This window comes from Mesocricetus auratus, unplaced genomic scaffold (genome assembly GCF_017639785.1).
Source record: "Mesocricetus auratus isolate SY011 unplaced genomic scaffold, BCM_Maur_2.0 Super-Scaffold_100006, whole genome shotgun sequence".
In the NCBI taxonomy this organism is placed as follows: domain Eukaryota; kingdom Metazoa; phylum Chordata; class Mammalia; order Rodentia; family Cricetidae; genus Mesocricetus; species Mesocricetus auratus.
The window spans coordinates 13,572,100-13,588,705 of NW_024429190.1; the positions used below are offsets into that span (position 1 = coordinate 13,572,100).

Genomic DNA, 16,606 nt, shown 5'->3' on the forward strand with positions numbered 1-16,606 from the left:
AAGCACGTTGTGACCTAAGCTTCCCCTTCCTCTAAGGATCTTGTGAATATCGAGATGTTCCTGACAGCCAAAGAAGTGGAGGAGTCCTTGGAGAGGCGTGAGACAGCCACCTGCCTTGCATGGTGCCATGATAACAAGTCCCGACTCCGGAAGATGAAGGTGTGTGGGCTTTCCTGGTTGGGTTTCTGGTAGAGATGGGTCTCTATTGGAGGAGAGGCCAAAGTTTGATAGAAGCTTTGCTGCCTTCCCAGGACCATCATGCCCTTACCTGCTTGTAGCCTTTTGGTTTAGTTTTGGTTTATAAGATTGAGTTGTTGGGTTTCGGATGGTGTTGGGGGTGTTTGGGTGATGGTGCTTCACTTTAGGTAAAAACCTGGAGGAGTAGCCTCTTCTGCAGGTTTGGTTCACGAGTGAAGTATAGAGCCCCATCACATATGCAGCATGTTCACACCCACTGCACTAGAGTTGAGGCAGCCAGATAGGGGCGGCAGAACTCCAGTATGTGATGTTCTGCTGAGCATATACTTTGTACATTTAAGACATTCTTTAGAAGTAAAACACAGACCACAGAACTTAAATCTGCTCACTGAAAATTACCATCCTAGGGCCCCTGCTTCCCCAGAGGAGCTGTGTTTTCTGTTTTCTAAACTGAATGCAGCTTTAATCCATCTTTTTGAGTTTGTTGGGGTGCATGTAGTCACCAACCAAGAGTGACTCTCTCTGCCACTGAGGGTTGCCAAAGTGAGCAGGGGGCGAAGATGGAACAAAAGAGTAGAGCCACGAGTGAGGGTCTTGGTGTGGAACCCCAAAAGGCAAGCCAGGATTGATATGTAACAGTCTGGCCTACTTGGTTCCATCTTCACTCCCTCCCAGAGAAACACTGGGCTTTTACCTCTTCCATGAGGTGATCACCCAAGCTTTGACCTCACTGGGCAGGGTTTCTACAAGCTTGCTGAATTTACTATGAGTACTCCATGTGGGCCAGGGATGGACAATGTGAGTAGACAACTTGAGAAATTGAAGTGCTGATTGGATGTTGAACAGGTGAGCATTGCCTTAGTGTCTAAGAAGTGAGGTAGAAGGGAATGTTAGCTGTTGTCCAGAAACTCTCTAAAAGTGCCTAGGGACGGGCCTGCCCATCACATCATATTATGCTACCTGTATAATTCGAATGCACACATCAGAGAAATCGTGGAGGAGCCACACTTCACTAAGGTCCCACAGATCAGACACACTGATTTGGATGCAAAGAGAATCATCTTAGACCCAGTTTCACTAAATTGGGAATACCATTTAACAAGGCACCACGATGATAAGATCTGTAAATTAGCTTAGGACTCTAGACTTGACAGCACACAGATGGTAAATTCAGAGTCTCTAGCTGCTGCAGAGTGAACAGGGTGGCCAGTCACACTGCCATATGATTTGATAGATACATGTTTTAGATTTATGTCTGGGGGTTAATTTGCATAACAAACAGGCACTTCTGTGTATTGATAAGGTGTTTGAAAGTTAACTGTTAGAGAATATTGCTTCGAAATAATAAAGACAGATTTAAGGGTTATTTTTTGTGAAACAAAACTTTTTTGCTGGGCAGTGGTAGCACACACCTTGATCCAAGTCCTTGGGAGGCAGAGGCAGGTGAATCGCTGTGAGTTTGAGTTCAAGGCCAGCCTGGTCTACAAAATGAGTACAAAGCTGTCTACAGGATAGCCATAGCTGTTACACAGAGAAACCCTGTCTTGGGGGGTGGGCGGATATTGCTTTTTCTTCAATAGCTGCATAGTAGCTTCATCCTGCTTTTTTAAACATCCCACTGGTGCCCACCAACTATGGAAGGAACAATGTTACTCTGTAACTTATGGGGCTCTAATGTACAGATTCGCCTTCAGTTCCTGCTTTTCTGAATTAAAGGGAGTAGAGCACCCACGCATACCTCTCCATTCATCAGTGGGGCCAGGCTGCTCCTGGGGAGCCTTGGGGCACCCTGTCTTGTCCTGATCCTAGCAAGCCTGCCACACACCACTTCAGTCAGGACAGCTCCTGCTCTGACTTGGAATGTACTGTGTTTGCAGCCTGCTTGGCCCTCAGCCTGTGTGCAGAGGGCCCAGGGTAGGGATCAGAGGAACTGGGCATGCCCTGTTGTAACATGTAGTCTTCCCGCCAGCCTGGTTCCAGAGCTGCACCAGTCCCAAATGAACACACAGGAGGCTGTGTTAATTATGAAGCTGTTGATCATTTGGTTGGTTTCTTATCGGCTAGCTCTGACTTGATTATTAACCCATAATTACTCAGATATATTTTATAAGGACTTACCTTTATGAGGACGCACTCCTGCCGCATCTGTTCCTCCCAGGAGATCACATGGCAACCAGTCTCTTCACTACATTTCCCAGAATCCTCCTAGACTCCTAGTCCCACCCATTTTGCTTCCCTATTGGCCAACAGTGCTTTATTGACATATACACGGAAGGACTTCCCACATCACCCTGTCATCTTCTTGTCCCTACACAGAGTTATGTAGGTGTGGTTATGTTGTGTTGGTGGAATAGGGTCAAGGCAGCTGCTCTGATGTGTGCTCTGCTGGGGTTACATTGAAGTGGGCCATGGGAATTGAGTACACAGAGGAGACTAGGCTAGGTAGGAAAGGGTGCAGCACTGGGGAATTGAGTTAAGTCTTATATGTTCGCGAATGAGTTACTTGCCATGTGAAGTGTGTGCTATTGTAATATAGATTCTCTAGAACCAGTAACATGTCCTCATTCCTGTTTTTGGCGGGAAGTGTTCTGTGTGTCCTGAAGCTATGCTGAAGATTTTGATTAGCTTTTAGGGGGACTTATCTTACAGTGTAGCCAAGGCTAACTCCAAATTTACTGAGGCCCTGCCTTAGCCTCCTAGTTGTCTGTTTTACAGATGGCTGTGTACATGCTGGACAAGTGCTCTACTGCTTGATACATGGGGTTCTTTAGATTAGTACTTGCATAAAAAGGTGCTTTCTGTGTGAGGTGGTAGCAGTTACTCTTCCTACTGGCTAGCCTCCAGTCACAGGAGCTTCTGCCTGCATTGGATTGGAGTGCTGGTTTCAGAGTCAGCTTTGTGCTTCTATGTAGACAACATCTACCAGCATACCCTGTATTGTCCCCAAGAGCCACTACAGTGCTATCTCAGATCTCCCTTAGAACTGCAAATCTTGGAGAGCTGCCATTCATGGACCCAACCATTCTGTCATCTCTTGATCCCCTCTAGCATGGAGTCTTATAGGAACATTAGCTTCCTTGGGCTTATTGCTCCAGATATTTTGTTCCTTCTGTCCCAGGGCATTTGTACTATCCCTGATTCTGCCTGGAACTCTTCTATAATCGGAGTTTCAGTTCCACCTGGTCCCACTGCCCTTCAACCCCAAATAAACACACAGACATATATTAAAAACTATTTGGCCGATGGCTCAGACTTCTTATTGGCTAGCTCTCTCTTAATTATTATCCCATTTCTATTAAACTATGGATTGCACAAGGCTGTGGCTTACCAGTAGTGCTGCAGCATGTTACTCCTTTGGCTGCTACATGGCATCTCCCTGGCGGCCTCTCTCTGCCTTACTCTCCCCAGCATTCTCCTTGTCTGGTAGCCCCGCCTATACTTCCTGCCTGACGACTGACCAATCAGAGTTTTATTCATCAACCAATAAGAGAAACATTTATACAAAAGAACATCCCCCATCCCCCTCCTGTCATCTTTTCAGCCTTTCATCTTTTGTTGTTGACTGAGTGTTCCCTGTCAGCACCTTTGAGGTGTCACCTTGCTACTTCATATCCACTTGGGGCACTGTCTCCTTCCCCCCAGGTATCAGTCTTTGATAAACAACTTATGGGCTGTTTTTTCCAGAGCAGCTTCCACCTCAGGCAGTGTAGCTTACAGTACAGACAAGAAATGTGCTGAGTTGGGGATGGTAGGGAGGAAACATTTTTCTTTTCCTTTTTTTTTTCTTTCTTTGAGACAAGGCCTCTTTACATAGCCCTGGCTGTCCTGAACTACTCAATATTTACACCAGACTGTCTTGAGTTCACAATGATCTGCCTGTCTCTGCCTCCTGAGTGCTGTGATTAAAGGTGTGCTCCACCATGCCCAGCTAGAGGAAACACATTTAGAGGAAGAATGCTATGTGTGGTATTCATAGACAATAGTACCTCAACTGTAGGGAACCTAGAAAGCCCTCTGCTCTCTAGAGAGTTGGCAGAGTCTCCTCATAAAGTCACTTAACCTTACCCCAAGTTCTCAGGGAGCTAATGACAGTCCCATCCAGGTGCCACATGACTGCCTTCTGCATAATCCATTGTTCCCACCATAACAGGACCGCTGCACATCAGAATAGAGGCTCTGGCCATAGCAATGCTTCCTAGTGCCCATGGAGAGGCCCTGAGTTTTGATAAAATTTGTGGGGCCTGTGGATCCTGGTGTCCAGGTGCCTAGGCCATGACACTGCTGACAGGTGGCACCTTCTAACCCTTTCTGTCTTTGCCTTCAGAGCTGCCTGGAGTTCAGCCTCAGGATTCAGGAGTTCATTGAACTTGTCCGGCAGAACAAACGCCTGGATGCTGTGAGGTAGGATATGCTAAACACAAGGTTTCTTACATTAGGACAGGACACTCAGTTGCCGTTCCTCTTTCCCTGTCCTCTTGGTTGGAGTGCTGGAGAAAGAAACGCACAGGTTGGGGCACTCTAGTCTGATGGCTTCAATCCTACATACTAACTACATTTCTGTGTTGTAAGCCAGAGACTGAGGTCCTCTGCTTCACAGACAGTTTTGTGTGACAGTTCAGACCCTCATAGCTGTCAAGTGAGCTAAACTGGCATCCCATTCACCCATGTAAACCTGTGATCAGGGCTCTAGGTCCCATCTTTTCTACTTGGGAAATAATCATCAGCTTTAAGTAACAAGTATGCTCCAAGGGCTGACTCTTGATCTGTTCAAAGTTTTCATTGTGGCCGTCTGAGAGCACACTCGTGTCAGGAAGAATACCTTAGGGCTTTCTGCAGGCATACCTAAGTTTCTGAGGTCTGCCTGTGCCCTAAGGTTACAGGGAACAATAGCTGACTGATCATGTGGCCTCTGCTTAGCAGGTCTCTAGTGGGTCTCTAGCAATCAAGCATAAGACTCATCCTTTTTTGACTGGAGTGTCACAGAGAGTCCCGTGTGCCAGTTTCCACCCCTTCCCCGGAACTACTTGCTTTCAGTCAGCTTCATGAAGGCTTCCTGGTGTCCACCAGGTATCTAGTCAGTGTATGCCAAAGCTAGAGCAGTAACTTCTATCTGTTGCTGGGGTTCTCCAATTCCAGCTTTGCCAAGGCTCCTGCCATGCAGTAGACAGTGAAAGCATGATGTGCTGCTCCCTAGACATGTGCTGAGCTGGTGGCATCTCTCAGCATGGGCACTGAAGGAATATATCTTCCAGAAGGTGTCTTGCAGTGACATGTCCCACCAGAGAACCCTGGATAGGGAGCAGAGAGTCCTGCAGGCCCAGCCCAGGCTTAGCTTTTAGTGAACCCAGGGCTGCTATTCCCAAGGAGCGTGGGAGGGCGAGGGAAGGGCATGATGAAGCTGGCTGTGGACCTTACTGCTGCTGTCACTGATTCCCCTTCTTTCTAGGCCTTGAGCATGGTAAGCAAGTGCTCTACCATTAAGTTAACTTCTACTCTCTCATTTCTTTAAGAGACCTGGTCATGCCTAGAGTGGTGGTATATGCCTCTGATCCTAGTACTTAGAAGACAGAGGCAAGTGGGTCCCTGTGAATTTGAGGACAGCCAGGTCTACATAGCAAGTTCCAGGCCAGCCAGGAAGTGAACTAACTTACCCCAGTGGGCTCCACCCTCTAAACTTTGTGATTCCTCAAATCCTGCCATAGGCTGACAGCCAAGCTTTCAACCTATAGCTCTCAGGAGACGATGAAGAGACAAACTGTTTTGTTTTTCTTATACTGTCCGTGATTGTTAAAGTCAGATTGGTTCCTTTACCCTAGGATTAGGATGTCAGAGTCCTAGGCCTGATACTGGTCTCAGCTCACTGCTTCTGTTGAGCAGGAAGCTCTGTAGACCAGGTGGTTGCATTCTAGCCCTGCATGTACCTTCTACTCCTCTGGCTTTGTGGCCATCTTGCTACTCCCTGGGGGCTGCTTGGTGACATTGTCTACTAACTTTATTTTCTATCTAACCATACTCAACGCTGCCTCAGGTTCCCAGGGCCTTCTAGCTCTTTTTGTTTGTTTGTTTTTCTGACTTAGCACAGGGCTGACATGATCATTTGGTTCTGTGGGTTCTGCTGTGTCACTGGCTACAGGTTAGAGGGATTGGTTCTGCAAGAGGGACTCGGGGTGTATAAGATATGACAGCATATAAGGCCTTGTGGAAAGATATGAAACCTAAGGCCATCAGGGCTAGTGGCAGCAGAGGAGAGTCCCATATTCCTCCTGACTGCCCAGCCCTTCCAGGTAAAATAGGCTCATGTGAAAGGCCACAGTGTGTGTTTGCATGACATGATGGGCTAGATAGGCCTTGAAGTCCATCTGTGGGCCTGAGTTGCTCTAAACAACTTAGAATTGAAAATGCTGGACTGGAAGTCCCTGGGCCTGAAAGGTAAGCACTCAGGGCAATTGGAATCATTTGAGGGCTCAGGCAGTATTTCTAGCATTAATTGAACCCATTTCCTGGTGTCTTGACCCCTCAGACCCCACCTAGGACATCTTCTGGGATGGAATTACTTTGCGCCAGACTCTGAAGGACCTGTTAGTCCAGATCCTTAAAATTGGAGATTTGAGCTAGGTGTTGGTGGTGCACACCTTTAATCCAGCACTCAGGAGGCAGAGGCAGGTGGATCTCTGTGAATTCGAGGCCAGTCTGGTCTACAGAGCGAGTTCCAGAACAGCCTCCAAAACAATACAGAGAAACCCTGTCTCAGAAAAAAAAAAAAAAAAATTGGAGATTTGGGCATTAGAGAGTTAGCAGGTAAAGGCACTTGCCTCCAAGCCTGGGTGTAACCTGTGGGATCCACATAATAGAAGGAAATAACTAACTCTTACAAGTCGTCTTTTAACCTCTGACTTGATTGTTTAAGAGATTAATTATTGAAAAGCTGGGAATACAAACTTAAATGTGCTAAACTGTTGTTTTGCAGACATGCAAGAAAGCACTTCAGTCAGGCTGAAGGGAGCCAGCTGGATGAGGTCCGCCAGGTCATGGGCATGTTGGCTTTCCCGCCAGATACACACATCTCCCCATACAAGGTAATGTTCATGACCCTGCTGTCTAGGGTCCATTGGGATGGATTAGAGGGTGCTGGCCAGCTCCTGAGGGTCCATCTGTTGTCACTTCTCCAAACCTCAAAGCTTGTCCTACCCAGCTATGCTTTTCTTGCTTTATTCCCATCCAGCTGGTGCAGAGTTTGTGGTAAAGGTCAGGAGGCTTCAACTTGCCAGGCTCTGGGTCTCCACACCCTGCCACCCCTCCTTGGTGTTCTCTTCCTGTAGTCTTTCTGCCATGTCCTCAGCCTGTCTCCTGCTCTGTTCTCTATGACCTCCTTGCTTTTTCTGAAAGGCCAGAGTTCTGGGTCTAAAGAGCACTAGAGGGTCGTGGTGGTGATCTTGCCCTTCCTTGGCTGTCCCTCGTCTTTTTCCTTGGTGCAGGCTGTTGCTTTCAGCCCTCTGTTCTTGGCCATTGGTGAGGGAGGTTTTGAATAAGATGTGGTCACAATCCATTGCTCAGACAGCTTTGTACAAACTTGAGCCTCACTTTGGGGTATCTGTGCCCTGCTGAGTGAGCATCCTGTGGCTTTTACCTCTGTTGAGTACAGCCTCACCAAGCCAGGACCTCTGAAGGCATTAGGCACAGGCTTTGTTCATAGAGTTGTATACTTTGTTCCCTGAGCCTTGAACCTAGTCTCTGTCAGATGCTTTTGAGTCTGCCCTGCAGGCTCACCCACAGTGCCAGCATGCCTGAGTAGACCCAGTTAATACCTTTTTGAAGATGCTGGATTTGCTCTGGGTCCTAGTAAACCTGCTCAGCTTTGAGGTATGGGGCGTTGTGTATTGAAATGCCATCAGGCCAGCATGCCAGGAATGTCTTAAACTCATTTTTAAACTGGTGTCATAAACTTGTCTTTAGTGCATTGGAGAAGGTTTGGTTTGGGCCTGAGGCATCTGAGTTAGAAGATGAACCATCTCTCTCTGATGCAGGGCCTCATAGCACAGGGAGGGATGGGGCATACCTGATGTCCCACCAGTGACTACAGGAAGAAGATTCCTAGTGGATCAGGATCAGCAGGGTAACAGGGATAGCTTATCAAGTTCTGTCAGTGACAGAAATTTGGTGACCAGAAAGAGAAAGACCAAGATAATACTGGAAACCTTTGTCTTAGGACAGTCAGGCAGTTTAGGGTACAGCAAGCTAAAACGGAAAACTGAAAGAATGGCTTTTGTAAATTAAGGAGAGAAAAACCAGGACACTAGTGAGGAAGGCAGAGAAGCTTCCTTCAGAGGGAGTAGTGGTCTGGCCTGAGGAGAAGGATCCTGAAGGTTGATGCTATTCCTTCTATGAGAACCTCCCATCCTAGGCACTATCCTCCGTAGACTGCTTTTATAGAAGTAATACTGAGAACGGTGTTTTATAGAAAGGTGGAACTGGAGTGTGTTGTGACCTAATGATGCTTAGTTTTTACCTCCTTTGCTCTTGTACATGTTCTTTATCTGTGCCTAAGACACACATTAACCAGGCACAGTTCTTCGGGGCTGAGATCATCTGCTGTCATCTGTCTAGCATTTCTTCTCTGGAGTGACCTCCCTTTCAGTTTTTATTCTCTGTGATTCTATTTTATAGTTGTAAAACCACAGGATACACCAGGGAGTGTTCTGGAACATTAATCCAGCAGCAGTCTTGCAATGGCTGTTGGGGCATCTGTACTGACTGGGCCTGCCAGTAACTGCCAGGGGAGGATCCCAGCACTTCCTCGTTGTCTTTCAGGACCTTCTGGACCCAGCCCGGTGGCGAATGTTGATCCAGCAGTTCCGATATGACAACTACCGACTGCACCAGCTAGGAAACAGCTCTGTCTTCACCCTCACCCTGCAGGCTGGACTCTCAGCAATAAAGACACCGTATCCTCCTTGTTCCACCTTGTCCTCTGGGGGTAAAGGTTGAGAGAGCCTAGGACCCACACTTGGTCTTTACTTGGTCGGTGTACTCTTCATGGTGTTGCTATGTACCTGATACAGGCTTCCCAAGAGTCCTTAAGACCCAAGCCCTGGCTGTCCAGCCAGCTTGACTCATAATGGTCAAGGCTCTGGCAAGGACAGCCTCCTGACAAGAAAGGTTGATCCCTTCTTTGTTTATATTTGGCATACTGAGCCCTGCAGGTGACAGACCCATCCCTTGTATGACTCCCTCTTTCTTGGCTGACCTAATCCTTCTTGGGATGAATCCCCCGCTCCCACCATGGTAGATTCTCATCCTTTGTGTGGCTGACCTTCCCAGATATGTTTGACTCCCACCCATTATATGGTTCCTGTAGTCAGAACTCAGGTTGACCTCATCTCTTGTGGGTCTGTCCCAGCCTACTCATGTGGATTACCTGGATCTATTGTGTGACTAAACTCCACCTCTCAGGCTGAACCTGTGCCTTACATGCTGGCCTGTTTGCAGCATGTAGCCATCCCTTTTCTGTGTGTGACTGGCCATCCCATAAAGTAGTGGCTGATCTGGGATCACAGCTGGTACCTGTTGTGCTGTGCTCCAAGCCGAGGCTCAAGGCCCATCCTTCTCACCATCTCTGGTGGACACTGGAGAATAAGCCTGTGCTTGTCTGCCACCTTCTGACAGTTTCCAGCACATCCCTGCCTCACACTTGCGTGAGAATGCCAGCAAGGGTGCACGGCACCCCTGGGTAGCCATGCTAGTGGGTTGTCTTGAGTCGGGTCTTGGTGACCATTGTTACTGAATGGCTATAGCATTCTTTTTACCTTCCATGATAGCCATATTGTGTTCTGCACGGTGTCCCTTTGGTCATGAGAGTGCCCTGTGTCTAGATAGCAATGGTCACAACATGCCTGCCTTGTTGCTTGCCTCGTTGGTACAACCTTTTCTTAATCATGTGTACAGACAGTGCTACAAGGAGGATGGCAGCTCCAAGAGCCCTGACTGCCCTGTGTGCAGCCGCTCTCTGAACAAACTGGCACAGCCCCTGCCCATGGCTCACTGTGCCAACTCCCGCCTGGTCTGCAAGATCTCTGGTGACGTGATGAATGAGAACAACCCACCCATGATGCTGCCTAATGGCTATGTCTATGGCTACAATGTGAGGGACCCGGATGATCAGGGCTCTGGGCTAGGCTGGGTTGGGCAGGGCAACTGTGTGGAGCATAAGGGGACACCAGGGTGGGTGTAGCAACACTTTGAACAACTTTGACAGGTGTGTCTTCAAGTGACTTTGTAAGATTAGGTGGCTTTAGGCTGAAGAGATGGCTCAGTGGTTAAGAACATTTGTTGCTCTTGTAGAAGACCTGGGTTTGGTTCCAAACATCTGCATGGTATCTCACACCTATCCATAACTCCAGTTCCATGAGTAACTCAAGTTTCATGGGATCTGATACCCTTTTCTGACTTTCACAAGCAATCAGGCACACGTGTGTGTACATTCAGGCAAAATACTCCTACACATAAATCTAAAAGTTAAAAATAAGATTAAGATGGTTGATTCTTTGGTGGCTTATTTGTTAGTCTAAGGACATTATGGTAGCTTATTTGGAATGAACTCTAATTCAGATCTTTGTGCGGGATTTTCTCATTTTAATGCCTAACTCTGGTCTTGTTTTTCAGTCTCTGCTTTCTATCCGTCAAGATGATAAAGTTGTTTGCCCAAGAACCAAAGAAGTCTTCCACTTCTCCCAAGCTGAGAAAGTATATATCATGTAGGCCCTGCGTTGCCATGTGCACGCCTCCGGCCAGAGGCTGTGGTGGGTGGGAGCCATACCCTCCTACCTTGACCCCTGACCCCAGACCCCAGCCTGCCTCGGCATTTGTTTCTTGCGACCAAAGATCAGTGAGCAACGGCAAATACTCTTAGAGAAAGCAGAAGTGAGATTTAATAAGTCTGTGCTTGAGAACAGCGTTTGATTGGTAGGATTTTGTAACATAAGTCGACTGATGCCTCTGCAAATTCTTGCACCTCTCAAAGGAGACTTCTCTACAGTGTGACCCGAACACCAAGGAAATCCAGAGCATCTCAGAAGTAGGAATTGGTTCATCGGTTATTTCCCTGTGTTTCTCCATTTCCTTCCTTTTACTAGTGATGGGACTCAGGGGAGCTTGAGGAGCAGGCTGGTCCTTTGCCGACTCCTGTTGGCCACAGCCTGGGCAAAGTGTTGGCCACACCAGGTTGGCTGCAGTGACTTGTGACATGGTGCCAAGGCCTTTCCTGACTTCATTGTCTAGCTGCTGCCAAAGCACCATGCACCTCACATGCCTGGGCTGCTACTTGAGGAGGCTCTGCCCACATGGCCAGGGTGTCTGAGGCTGTGCCTGTGCACAGGTTCAATATCTCACCTTCCAGCACCGCTTTATCTCCTGCTTTGAGAATGTATTCACGGGAAAGCCACTGGACCGAGTTTCTGCAGAGGCCTTGCCAGGTGGTTCCGTAGTCCTAGAGTGTAAATGCTTTTCATTACAGAAAACTGATAGTCGAGCTAAAATAAGTACTGACGGGTTTTCAGAACAGATGAACCATTGTAATTCACATTCAACCATATTGTAGAGGTTTGTATCTAGCGCTTATTTTTGCATGTTGATGTTGATTAGCTAATGAACTGTAAATGTAAAGCGTGTTAATAAAATAGCTTTCTATTTCTCATCTTTTTGTGTGAGGTGTTTGTAAGACCTTAGGTCTCTTCTGCTCACTCTGCCTATATGGTCCCTGGGTTTGTCCTATCACTATATTGAGGAGGACTTGGCACACCTATCCTGGTCCATTATACACAACTTAGACTGCTAATCTCCAAGGGGCTCTTCTGAGGGATGAGGGTATAAATACCAAGAGGCCTAAGGTAACAGCTGGCTCCTGCTGGCCAGAGCTGGAGCATTGCAGGTTTTTGGATGACCAAAGTGGACCTTGATAGCAATTTCTGTTGTCTCTGTTTTGGGGGATCTTGAGAACCACTGCTCGGGTAAAGATGCAAGCAGGTGTCCTGAGTGTCCACTTCCTCATACCACTCAGGACGTTGTGTGCCCTTCTCTGTTTAACTCTGCAGTTCTGATTCTTCCTGCGTGGCAGCTGCATTGGCCACATCACTCAGTTCTGCCAGTGGAACCAAACACATGTGCCTCAGTTCAAACCGTGGTAGGGGTAGACTTTGTCTGTGGTTCCCACTGCTTTTCAGTGCTCTCTGGAGCTACCTTATGCTCTATATGGGGGGCCTCTGGACCTAGTGCCATTCTCTGTGCTCATTCTGGAGCCATAGCCTATCTGGGGCCTTCTACTTCCACCCATGGCACCCATGAGAAGTGGTAGCAGAATGACGGGACTTTTCTGTGCTTCCTTGCAGTGTAGCGGTCCTTTGTGTTGGTGTGGTCATTACCATCCTTAGAGCAGCTGCAGTCACATGCAGACAGCTTCCATGTGATTAAGCATGTTAACACTGTCTTGGGGAAAGAGGGAAGGTGCCAGATTATACAGGGTAAACAGGTAAGGGAGTGGGGGTATTATAGCTGCTTTTAAGTTACTTGAGGACTGCTTGGTCCTGTAGCTGCCTTCAAGTCTCTTATGTTCTGTAAGTAATCCAAATAAACCCATTGGTTCACCAAGCTGGACTTAAATGGAATGCCTTCTGGTCTGCTGGTGCCTTGGTTTTCTGTGTGTGGTATATGTTGGCTTGGTCCTCTGCTTAGCGACAGTTACAGGGTTCTGCCTTGGGTGATAGGACATACAACTGAAGCTGAGCTGTCGGCCTTAAGGGGACTTGCATGAGGGAAGAACGACATGTGGGAAAGCTCATGCAGGTGACATTACCTATGTTAGCCTCTGATTTGGTAGGAAATAATGAGACAAAATAAAGACACTGATTTGCAAGGTTTTTGTCTTAATTTTATTGCCGTAAGACACTGAATGGTGCGGCCTATAGAAGAAAGCATTTAATTTGAGGGCTCACAGCTCCAGAGCATTAGTGTCTGTGACCATCATGGTGGAAGGCTGGGCAGCAGGCACGTGTGCAGGAGCAGTACTGGAATGGTCACATCGTGAGATAGTTACGGGTGGTGTGGACTCTTAAACCCCTAGCGACACACATCTTCCAAAAAGGCCACACCTGATCCTGAACACTTGAAAGTGGAGACCAAGCATTCAAATATGAGCCTATGAGTCTCATTCAAACGACAGTTGTGTGTGTATAGGTGTGCACACATGGAAGCTGGAGACTTAATGAGGCATTAGTGCTTTCCCACTGCTGTGGAGGTAGCAGCTCTCAAATCTCCACTACACCCTTAACAAGATGGTCAATGTTGCCTGCAGGTGAGGGCCATGCAGGGTGGTCTGAGGCCCCGCATTGAATTACGTTTGTTGGTCCTTACTAATAAGCAAAACTTGGGCTTTAGTGGATACCAGGGACAACTGTACTTCCATTTATGGCAGACACCAGGAACGAGCAGCAGCAACAGATGAACACAGAACAGTACTAGCAAAAAGGACTAAGCTTATTTTGTGGGTGAGTAATTCTTTCCCACTCTTGTTAGTACACTGTATTTTCCTCCTATAAGAAAACTGGGGGGCTGGAGAGATGGCTCAGAGGTTAAGAGCACTGACTGCTCTTCCAGGGGTCCTGAGTTCAATTCCCAGCAACCATATGATGGCTCACAACCATCTACAATTCAATCTGGTGCCCCCTTCTGGTATGTAGGCAGAACACAGTATATGTAATAAATAAATAAATCTTTAAAAAAAAAAACTGGGAGGCTGGAAAGATGGCCCAGTGGTTAAGAGCACTGGCTGCTCCTCCAGAGGACCCTGGTTCAATTCCCAGCAACCACATGGCAGCTCACAGCTGTCTATAACTCCAGTTCCAGGGGATATGAAGCCCTCATGCCACAATGTACATAAAATAAAATTAAATAAATTTTAAAAATGCAGAGCTGGGAGCTGAAGAGAAGGGTCGGTGGTTAAGAACACTTGTTGCTCCTGCAGAACACACCCAGGTTTGGGCCCCAGAACCCACATGGTGCTTTACAACCATCTGTGAGTCCAGTTAGAGAATCCAATGTCTGATAAATTAGGGCACCAGGTACACACACACGGTGCACATACATGCATTTTTAACAAAATATTTAAAAATTAGAACAGGAAGGTAATACTGCTGGGATACACCGTGTGCACAACCACTTGGAGAATTCTGTTTGAGAAATGTATTTGAGTAAATTAGAGCCTATAAAGTTGATGATAGATTACTGTGTCACCCCAAGACCTATTTAGAAAAAAAAAGACGTGTGTGAGTGTTTGCCTGTATGCATGTTTGACTGTTTGCCTGTATGCGTATACAGGTGGATGTGTACCACATGCATACAATGCCCACAGAGGCCAGAAAAGGGGATCAGATCGCTTGGATCTGGAGTTACACTTGTGAGCCACAATTCACATGTGGGTGTTGGCTTTGAATTGAACCCAGGTTCTTTGCAAGAGAAGCAAGTGCCCTTAACTGCTAAGCCACCTCTCCAGCCCAGGCTCTTTGAACATGAAAGTATGATTGCGTAGACTAGATGGATCATGGAGGGTTAGAGTTCAGAATGGTGCCTCTAATCTATGCTGCTGTACCCAAAACTGCTGTACCCTACATTGCTCTTTTGACAGAAAACCTGTGCAAGTGATGGTTTTTTGTTTTTGTTTTATTTTTTTAGATCTTGCTGGATTTTGTAGTTTCCTCATAGTTGCTGAGTCCCAAGACCAATTCTCACTTGCTGTGAGTCAAAGGCTGTGCAGCTTCAGAACCCCTGTCCACCCTTTGTATAAAGGGCCCACTATTTAATGCTAGCCTCTGAGTTCAGCAAAGCATCTGGAAGAACAGAAAAAAACAGCATTTAGACACTTTGAATGAAGATGCCTGTGTGGGTGGAAAAAAGAACAATTAGGTTATTGAATGAAAATCTCAGTGCCAGAGGTAGGCTATGAATTGTTGGCCTGAGGGCCAATAAAACCCCCTCCCCCCATACAGGCTTTTGCCATTATTGTTGTTGAGACAGGGTTTCCCTAAATAGCTCTGGTTGTTGCGGAACTCACAATGTGGACCAGGCTGTCATTGAACTTAAAAACATCCACCTGCCCTTGTTGCCTGAGTAATGATTAAAGTTGATTACTGGGATTAAAGGCAGGTGCCACCAGGCCTGTCTTTAACAAAGTATCTGTTAGACTTAAGTCTTTTGTCTGCTACTTGCTTCCTATGTCTCTGTTCTGTTCTCATTTTCACCTGTATTCATTTTATTTTAAATTGGTCCCATTGTACCATTGCTTGCAGTCTTAATAGGGATGTCCCAGTGTGTGTGTGTGTGCGTGCGTGCGTTTGTGTAGATCTAAGGCCTCATATATGCTAGGTAAATGCTCTACCGGTGAGCTACACTAGCCCAGGCTTTTTGCATCTAACATCTAACTCATTTTGTTACTTTAGGGGTTGGTTCACTTGATGGTGTTGGTATGTTCTGAGAAATAGGACATTAGGCAGTTACATTGTTCTGTGATCATAGAATACTTAAAAGCCTGCTATGTCTTTAGGTGTTGTATTTGGTCTGTCATCAACTGAAGGGTCATTATTCTATGTGACTTTATCACAGTGTACCTTCAAGTAGTGTACCGATTTATCTAAGAACACAACTCTTGGAATAGATATTACCATTTTTTCTCTCCATGTTACTTGAGTAACTATTGCCATAATTTTCCTGAATATTAAACTTCATAATCTATTGAACTGTGGCTTATAAAAGAAATTTGAAATTACCATTTACAGTTAGTTCTTCAGTTGCTCAGAGTCTGCATCTAGTATCATTTCCTTCTCAGAAAAGACTCCCTGTAACTTGTTGGCATGCAACTGCTTGCTCCTGATTGCAGCAAGCTCAGGTTTTGAAGGATGCCTTGCTGCACATGTATACAAGTCTGGCTTGACTGGCCCTTTTCTCTTACTACTTTAAAAGACATTCTAATTCCTGAGATGGCTCAGCTGGTAAAGGTACTTTATCACACTTGGCAACTTCACCTTGAGTGGTAGGACCCACTTGGCGGAGAGAACTAGCTCTCACAACTTGTCCCGACTCCACAAGAGAACCTACCTTCTAACCCCCAATACATAAATGTAATAAAAATATCTTAAGACATGTCATTCTTTTCCAGTTTTTTTGGGGGGGCAAATCTGTGGCTTATCTTTGTATGAGCATGTGAAGTGGGAAAGCACCAGGCCACAATCGTGACCCCACGAGTGTACTGAGACTGGGACCTGGCTGTGACCACGAGGGGATGGGAAGAGCTCAGCTCCTGAACATATTCTGAAGTTGGTCTGTCAGATCCTCATACACTGAACGCAGTGAGAAGAAAAGTCCAGTT

General features: G+C 46.7%; 1 protein-coding gene across 1 annotated transcript in view; it reads left to right on the forward strand.

Annotated features, from left to right (window-relative positions):
* Maea (macrophage erythroblast attacher, E3 ubiquitin ligase) overlaps positions 1-11,887 on the forward strand; it is a 36,836-nt gene extending 24,949 nt beyond the window's left edge. The window contains exons 4-9 of the mRNA XM_040746888.1: positions 37-159; positions 4,523-4,599; positions 7,166-7,274; positions 9,007-9,140; positions 10,141-10,336; positions 10,858-11,887. Of these exons, the coding sequence (XP_040602822.1) occupies positions 37-159; positions 4,523-4,599; positions 7,166-7,274; positions 9,007-9,140; positions 10,141-10,336; positions 10,858-10,953 (735 nt within the window). The 3' untranslated portion in view covers positions 10,954-11,887. The remainder of the gene's footprint in view (positions 1-36; positions 160-4,522; positions 4,600-7,165; positions 7,275-9,006; positions 9,141-10,140; positions 10,337-10,857) is intronic.
* The last annotated feature ends 4,719 nt before the right edge of the window (positions 11,888-16,606 follow it).